This window comes from Lactuca virosa, chromosome 5, assembly GCF_052849685.1.
Source record: "Lactuca virosa cultivar CGN04683 chromosome 5, Lactuca_virosa_CGN04683_v6, whole genome shotgun sequence".
Lineage (NCBI taxonomy): Eukaryota > Viridiplantae > Streptophyta > Magnoliopsida > Asterales > Asteraceae > Lactuca > Lactuca virosa.
Window position 1 is genome coordinate 53,196,004 of NC_136430.1, and position 9,160 is coordinate 53,205,163.

Sequence of the window (9,160 nt, forward strand, 5' to 3'; positions counted from 1 at the left end):
GGGCAAGGCCCAATGTATGCTATTATGTGTTTATGTGTATGGTATATGGTAGTTTGGGGAGACTCACTAAGCTTCGTGCTTACAGTTTTCAGTTTTGGTTTCAGGTACTTCCGGTAGCAAAGGGAAGAGCTCAGGATGATTGCAGTGCACACACCATTCTTGCAGCCTGGGATGTTTAGACTCTGATATTTTGAGACATGATTTTGATACAACATTTTGTATGATGATTTGAGATACATAACTTATGATTTTATTGTGATGTTTGATGAGTTATGGTTTTCTTAAATGATTTTTAAAATGAAATTTTTGGGATATTACACAAGGATTGTCATATGCCATTTTGCATGCCGATGAGTCTTTGATGAATCTTCAGATTGACGTATCTTGCAGAGTGGGTCTCGCGTGTACCGTTATTGTCCCGGGTCTTTGTTAGAATCTGTTCAGGAGTATTGCTTGGAGGATCTTTGGTCAGGAATTAGTGGGATAGTTCTCCAGTGAAGTCAGGGTTCAGAGGTTCTGTCATCTATTCGGGTGTGATCGATATCTGTCTATGGAAGGACTTTGGAGTTCAAGGAACTACCATTGCTAGGAAAGGAATGGTAGCATGAAGATGGTGGTGTCAGTGGCGTGAGTTGTTTGATCATTGGATGTGTCAAGGGAATCGTACCTTCGCGTAGACTGAAGTCGGTTAGAGTTCAATGATCCCTTGAGGATAGAAATTAGAGTAGAGGTTTCTCAGTACATGGTAGGAGTTATGGTTCTTAGTCGTCGACATAACAACTCAAGGAATTGGCATGGTATCATGGGAGGTGATTTGGATCATCGGACTAGTTAAGGTCTCAAGAGTATTATTTCGGATTCCAGGAGTTGGGTAATCGTTGAGATTGGCTAGTGATGGAGCACTAGTTGGTAAGCGTTGTTGTCATAGGGTCGGTCGTTATAAGGTAAGAGGGATTGGGAATCCTTCAATTCTTGTATGCTTTGGGAATTTAGTCGATTCAAAGTGGGGGAGAATCATTCGGGTATTCAGGAGCAGGAGCGGTTATGAAACTAGGATGAGTTTCGCATCCCTGTCAAGGAGGAGGGCGGCCCAAGTGGCTGTTTGGTTTGAGGGTTGTGTGAGTTGGGAGTCCGGTAAAACTTCCCATCATGTGAATCGCGTCTTCTTGGTGCTTGATAGCAGAATTTGGGGGGAAACAGGCTGGGGTTTCAGTCATGAATTGAGTTATCTAGAGTTCAAAGCAAAGAGGGATTAAAACTATTAATTTTAGATAAGGATGGTAGACTCACAAATAAAACTTCCAATGTTGTTTATCAGGAAGTTTTTGGAAATTTATAAACAATTTTTTATATCATCTTTTATTTAGTTTTAGTAAATTGCTATCTTTGTAAATTAATATATGGTTTCCAATTATTTGATTACTCATTACGATTTCAAATTATTAAGTGTTTTTTCTTTATCAATCATGTTTTTTTTACATATCTATAAGTGGATAATAAATTAGGAGAACGTTAGTGGTTTATAAGTTATTTTTCTAATACTTATTAAATACTTACAAATGACAAGAACTATTCATAATTTTTTCCAAACTTATTAGACAATCAAAATTATGACTCTATTTATAAAATCTATATATTTTTACTTAATCAACCGTGGTTTTCCACGGGTTGTATGTAATAGAATACATCTAAGCATTCTACCAATTTTAGTCATGAATTGAGTTATCTAGAGTTCAAAGCAGAATTTGGAGGGAAACAGGCTGGGGTTTCAGTCATGAATACATGTAAGTATGTTGCCTTTATAGGTCAAATGTAAAGCATATTGCCTATATATTGATAGTGAGAGTAAAGTAGATTGCTATTTTCTACAATTTACCCAATTTAGCTATTGTCAAATCAGTGGATCATAAGACTTTACCTCAAAGCGTTCCAGTTATTACGTGTACCTCATATTTGTTTTCTTCATAAATTTAAAAAAACATGACATTTTTCTTTCCATTTTAACTTTTTACACTTTATAGAAAAACATTATTTTTCTTTGCAATCATTAAACAACAGTTTATTTGGCAACAAAAAGTAAACCAAAATTGGCGAAAATGATCATCACTCTGTTAAAAAGCGAAAAATAAACACACAAAAAGCTACAAAAACATGTAACCATAATATCTCAACCAAAAACTCATGGAAGGATCATAACAACTAACAAACTGCATCAATTATCGTTATATAACCAAAAGTTCTTACCATGTCCAAGTCCAAAATCTTTCTGAATTCTAATATCATCATTGCAAAATCACAAATCCGTTGGCTTAATTTTTTATATATGCATACACATTTGGCTCAAAAAATGTGGAACAAATATCATATTAAATATTTGTTTGTATTTGTGTTGGATTTTTATTCTATGCATGATACATGAACAAGCTGTTCCCTGTTGAGCATGCAATCAGATTGGTTTTCGGGTGCCATGATATATGCAGCAATTTGGACTTTAAGTCGCAAGAAAATTCATTGTTTTCTGAAGCATCATGACCTGAAGAACAATGAAGCCAATGAATATAAATTTGTAAACATATCAATAAATTTAGAATATTAGAAAAAAGAACTGGAACCTTGTTTGTAAAATCCACGTGTCAAGTTACTCAGTGATGATCTTCTGGCCCTTGAAGCTGATTGCTGTTGTCGCTTTCTGAAACCAAGGCCCATAAGAAATGTGAAGATATATGCCCATGTTTTTTTTTTGTTTTTTTCTTGTTGAGTTTTTAATTTACAGAATGATGAATTGTAAAATTACCAAAATGGACATTTGATATGAATTATTTATTTTCAAATATGAAAAAGTTATAATCAGGTAGATTTACTAAATACAATATTATATCAGAGAGAAATGAAAGTACATTGCTACACTTTTCTCTGGAGCAAAGATGTAAAGGGTACCTATAAGAATGTCTGCTAGCTTCCAATGTAGTTCCATCTTCGGTTCCAACTCCATTAGAGAATATTCTCATGTGATTGCTAAGTCAAATAACAAGTGGATAGAGCTGCATAAGTTTACAGGTCAAAATGCAAGAAGAAGAAACTTTTGCAATGGATATAAGATGATACTCGCATTTACCTATATGACCCTGTTGCAAAGTGATTCCCATCTCCACTAATGCAGCAATCGAACTTGTCAAATATGGCGTCGTTATTATACAAATCGCATAACTGCATTACGGAATCAAGCACATAAATTAACTGATATTCTGATTCAATTATTTTAGTTTTAGGGCTAAAATATAATCAATCGTGTCTGTCTGACCTTTGGGCGAAGATGCTCGTGAATTTTATATGCCACAACTGGTGAGGTCGGCATACGCATATCCCACAGCTGAAAAAGTAAGAAGAAATCTTCCATAAGTATAAGTACAAATACAATCTTAAGGGTTAATTTGTAGAGCCGACCTTTAAATTCATGTAGTCGCGACTTAAGATGTGTCTTCCATCTGTTGCGAATTTTATACTAGAAATTGATGCTACGATTTCTGTAAAGAAAGTTTTCTGCACTCGAGATTCGGTATCTTGCAACCTGTAAAGAACGATCTCTGTAAAAAAAAAATGCAATTTTTGTTTAGAAAATAGGGTAGAATAAACTTACATTGTAGCACTACGATCGCATAATGCTGATTGTCGCATGTCTACTAGCCGAATAAAACCCCTTGAGCTGCTATAAGCGAGCAAATTACAATGCAGTAGATGAAACTCTGCTGATGTTATAACCTCTGTCGTGAAGTAAACATAACATAATGAGGTGAAAACTATTTTCAGTGCTTAAAATATATGAAATTGGAAGAATTACTAGAATTTGATTTTACCTGTAAGATCATCCATGTTTGATGGCTTCATGTCAACGATATTGAAGCATTGATCAGTCACCTCAAGGTTCCACAAGTTTATCCTGAGGTCGTCAGCAGAGACAAACGTCTCCCCATCACTACATAAGGATCACAACACCATATCAAAGACTAGTTAGTCATCCCATTTCACGAAAATAACAAATGTACTTTACTCTTTTTTATCAATATAGACAATGTACTTTAAGTTTACAGATAACAGCAATGTGTTTACAATTTCCTATATTGGTAGCAAGAATAAAGTGTGTTGCTATTCTCTGTGATTTTCCCTTAGGAAGACACCAAAATTAAATCACAATAAAACGTAAATTAGGATACGAAGCAATGAGTTTTACCTATTATTAGAGATAGAGTTGATATTATAATCATGAGCATGCCCATACATCCTCCGACATCTTGCAATAGCACCATCCACAATATTTTCACCCTGAACAAGGAAATTGCAAGTAAAAATATTTTAGGAAACATACTTTCAAATCTTCATTTAAAGGCCTATGGTATAGGTTTTATAATCAAATAATTAAGTGATGTGTAAATGTTGATTCTAAAATCCATATAAACTATGCATCATCAAATTTTACAATTACTAACATTCATATATCCTGTAGAAGAAGGGGAGACACTTGTCTTGATATTATCTATCCATTCTAGCTGGTGACCATTAGCAACCGATGATTTAGATTCATGGCTAAGAAAACTGCTTTCAGACAAAAGAGCACTCTCTGAAGAAACATTACGAGTAAGATCCATTTCCTTGACTTTCTTGACTTTTCGTTCCTTAATCTGGCTTTAGAAACAATAAAATATATTAGTGTCGCTATATTTTCAAATTGCAAAGCACGATTATCATAGCAAGAGTTAAAATTTTGAGAAGATTATACCTTCCAAAGTTTGATGGTCTTGTCATTCGTTGAGAGCATAAAGAGTGATCCGTTCAAGGTCGTGCACCATTTCAACTTGTTGATCTTCTCTTCAATTTCCACACTTTTTAAATAATCAAACTGTGAAACATATAATAGTATTATAATCGAATTTGAATAAAAAATATACATGCACGTTTGATTGCATATGTGTAATAAGAATATAACACCTCGGGCTCATGACTTTGGAATTCTGTCTTGTATCTATATTCGGGATGCTGTATGACCACATCATCCGATCCTTCTGATGCATTTCTCAAATGTTGCTTACTCGTCACCTATGATAACAAACAAACAAGAAAACATTATTTAAGACAAATAAAAAAAAAGTAGTAAAATCCATAAAAATTCGGTTGTGTTTGTTAAATAGGACAAGACGGCATAGAACTAAATAAACTTTCTAGGGCTATTTTAAATGATGAGGATGAGTGACATTCACAATCAAGAATGAATCCTTTGGGATGAGACATTAAATTGCAATTGTTGTCTCATTCATATCATGGGCACAGTCTCAAAGAGTCTCAAAGCACATTGACATAAGTTCTGGTCCCAATGCAAAACAAAGACAATAAAACTGGCCGACAAAACAGTCTGTGACATGACATGACAGAACAGATTGTCTCTGGACCAGTCATGTCATCAAGTTCTGTCATGTCATGTCACAAACTGTTTTGCCTTGTAATGTCACACACTTTGCTAAAAAGAAACAATAATGTGGTCCTCACATCTTTACTAGCCTTCGTTTCGAAAATCACAACACGTCCTCCTCGATCTCCCACAGCAAGATAATCACCGCTCTTGTCAAATTCAATAGCAGATATGACATCAACTAAACAAGAAAGAATAAAATTAAAATCAGATACATGAAATCTTGACCACAAATTCTACATTGGAGACCAAAATCTTTTTAAGAGTGTACTTCTGTAATTAATCAGAATATGAAACCTTAGACCACAAATTCTACATAAGCGTCCACCATGATTGAATAATGAAAATCTTTACACAAACTCAAGGCCAGAACTAATTAATATCTCTAGGAATGCAAGTCCTCCATATAGTAAACGAACTTAATAACCTTCGAATAATGAAAGTTATAAGAGAAAATTTGAAGAATTACTGTTTTCAACGTCTTCGCCTGGACGACGTTCGCCGAAAACCTGAGAAAATTTCCAGTCAAGAGGTGAAGAGGAGTTGGCCGCCGTGGAACTCATTGCGTCTTGCTCGGGTGCCTGTTCCGGCGGAGAAGCGCATATGATCGGAGAATTCTACAGGAATTTTGTAACCAACGTAAGTGAATCTGCTCAAGATTATTCTTATCCACTTGAGTTTCTCCGAAATTCAATTTGGATTCTCGTTAGCCACGAATGTGTTTTTGTCGTCTTGTTCTTGATTCTGGAATATATAGCCGTGCTAAACAGCGCCGTCTATGCGCATTGTGCCATTGTTGATGACGTTGCGCAGGCGGGCCACTCTACCAATTATGTAGATTTTTTTTATATAACCCCTTTTACTTTTGCAACTATTTATCATGAAAACATTCATTTTTCTTTTTCTCAAAATGACCCCTAAATTGAAAATGAATAACTTCCGATTAGTACATTAGTTAATTTTATATATTCTTTTTCCTTTTGAATAACCAACGTCATCTAAATCGATGAATTACAAGAAATATATCATAATAACAATGTCAATCAATTAATCAAACTAAGTTATAGTCTTTGATGAATCGATAATACATGGTGATATAATAATGATGTGACAAATTATAAAAAAATAATATAAAATGTTCTTTTTAAATTTTTTTCATTTATTGGGACTTTCTTATATCGACAACAATAATTCTTTGGTTGACCTCATATTGCTCTTATATAGCACCTTATAAAATCATCTCCTTTTACCCCTCTAGCATAGGGATGAGAATTTGGCCCGAAAATCCGAACCGAACCGAAAACCGAACCGAACCGAACCGAATTAGACTCGAATAAGCAATTCGATTCGGTTTTCGGGTATCTATATAAGGCTTATTCGGTTTTCGGGTTATTCGGTCCGGGTTACCCGAATAAGGGCTTATTCGGTCCAAAAGGACCGAACCGAATATGAAAGTCACATTTTTTTTCCTAACACGATTGCTTATTCGGTCTTCTTTTCTATCGATCGTTACCCAACAAAACCCACGTAATAGACCAAAAAAATCAACGAAATCGAATTCGATCTTCAGTATTACACCAAATCGACTGTAACGTATTACACCAAAGCTTTAGAAGAGGCGATAAAGAACAGAGATGGAAAGGGAAAACAATCAATTAATATTCCTGAATAGTTAATTCGTGTTTGAAAAATGTTATTTTGGATATGGGTAAAAACTTAAGATTCATATTTTAATTTGAGTGTGGAATGTTTTATGTTTATATTATATACTTATAGATAGATTTTTGGGTGTTTTGGATATTTAATTTTTAGTGTTTAATTTGTTTCTTTAAAAGATTTGTTATGAAATCATAAGCTACAAAATTCATACAAAATACAATATTTATAATCACATTGTAAATGTTATTTGTAAATGTTATTTGGGTTATTCGGGTTATTCGGCTCCTTAATCATCTTGTACATGTTATTTGGGTTATTCGGGCTGGAACCGAACTGAACCGAATAATACCCGAACCGAACCCGTATTGCTTATTTGGTTCGGTTTTCGGTTCATACAATTACCCTTATTCGGTTTTCGGTTTATTCGGGTTTGGGTCGGTTCGGTTCGGTTCCGAATATCATCACATACAATAACCAGTAACCACAAACATCAATATCAATAAACAAAGTGACAACAAAAAGAACTCATTATATATATATATATATAAGTTGCATAGGTTTACGAACAATAACCAATTGAGATAGTTATTGTTCATCGGCTTGTGGCTGGATTTTGCACCAATAAACATGTTATTTCTATTCCATTTTTCAAGGTCTCCACATTCTAGGGTGTGTGACGTACAAAGTAAAGTAGCATGTAGCATGTATGTAAAGTTCATTACTTTTAAAATATGTTTCAATTTGATGTGCCAAATTCTTATTATGATTATTATTATTATAGAAAATTAAGTGGAAATTACTTTTTGTTTTCTTACGTAACGGTCCAGTTTGATTCTCGATTTTGGTACGAATAAGTTAAGTCAGGCCAAAGCCCGATTATAGCATTTTAGAAAAAAAAAAAGTATGTCCTTATTTGACTGGTGAAAAATCGGCTAGTTTAGGACCATCGATCTAGACCTCTATTTGAGTGATATGAAAGTCTGATATGTTGGTGATTTTTGTGTTATCAACATGTTTTAGCGTACACTTGGGTTGTGGTGACTTGGTAAAGCATGTGGAAGATATGATGGATAACCTATTGACCAATGTTTAAATCCTGGCACCACTCAGCCCTTGTTGCCATGGACGTTCGCCTGCAGTGACTCCAAGGCATGATGTAGCATCCCAAAAATCATGACCAAAAATTTCTTTTTAAAACGTTACTAAACCATAGTATTAAATCATTTCAAACATACTAAAAGGGTTACATAACAAATCAGAGTATCTTTTCAAAACACTTATTCATTTTATCAGAGTAAACATACCAGGTTAAACTTCTTGGTGTGTGTCATGCGATCACCCCGAGCTCTTCCCTCCGCTACCGGAAGTACCTGAAACCAAAACTGATAACCGTAAGCACGAAGCTTAGTGAGAAACTGAAAACCGTAAGCACAAAGCTTAGTGAGTTCCCCAACCTACCACATACCATACATATCAATTGATCCTTACATGCTATACATAACCATGAACACATAACCGCATATTGGGGCCCCGCCCACCGCATCGGGCCTCGCCCGGCATCGGACCCTGTCCGGCATCAGGCCCTGCCTGGCATCAGGTCCCACCTGGCATCGAGCCCCGCTCGGTATACAGATTTGTTTCCCTTAGGCCCCGCCTGTCTCTGGGCCTCGCCCGCCATACACACACATACGATCAAATAACATACTGGAGCATACATACACATAATCTAACTGTACCCTGATCTAAGGTCTCTCCTGACTTGGGCCTCACCCCTACTCTGCTAATATCGAGATATGGAACCCCAACCATACTCAACTAGTGATGAGATACAGGACCTCGCCCACACTCACCTCCCTACCAGGCACATACAAGTATCACGAAGACAACAAGTATAATCTACATACTACATAAGAATCTTCCTCGGGATTACCCCGGCATCGGACCCCCGGTCCGGAAACATACTATTATCTAACATACTTCGGGCTTACCCCGTCACCAGACCCTCGGTCCGGAACCTATCATACCGACACATGCAAGAAT

General features: G+C 35.7%; 1 protein-coding gene across 2 annotated transcripts; it reads right to left on the reverse strand.

The window, feature by feature from the left end:
- Positions 1–2,193: 2,193 nt before the first annotated feature.
- On the reverse strand, positions 2,194–6,195 carry LOC145116266 (serine/threonine protein phosphatase 2A 55 kDa regulatory subunit B beta isoform-like). 2 transcript variants are annotated; one of them, XM_079052622.1, is made up of 14 exons: positions 5,931–6,194; positions 5,539–5,642; positions 4,984–5,091; positions 4,775–4,894; positions 4,485–4,676; positions 4,229–4,320; positions 3,855–3,973; positions 3,638–3,761; positions 3,445–3,568; positions 3,302–3,370; positions 3,116–3,207; positions 2,938–3,015; positions 2,613–2,689; positions 2,194–2,533 (listed from the first exon to the last, which is right to left on the reverse strand). In XM_079052622.1, exons 1-14 carry the CDS (start codon positions 6,022–6,024, stop codon positions 2,403–2,405), a joined length of 1,524 nt encoding a protein of 507 aa, XP_078908748.1. In that variant the 5' UTR covers positions 6,025–6,194; the 3' UTR covers positions 2,194–2,402. The 2 variants fall into 2 exon arrangements, 1 of the variants encoding a protein (XP_078908748.1); XR_013711957.1 differs by lacking the exon at positions 2,194–2,533 and having other exon boundaries at positions 2,622–2,689; positions 2,938–3,041; positions 5,931–6,195.
- Positions 6,196–9,160: the final 2,965 nt, after the last annotated feature.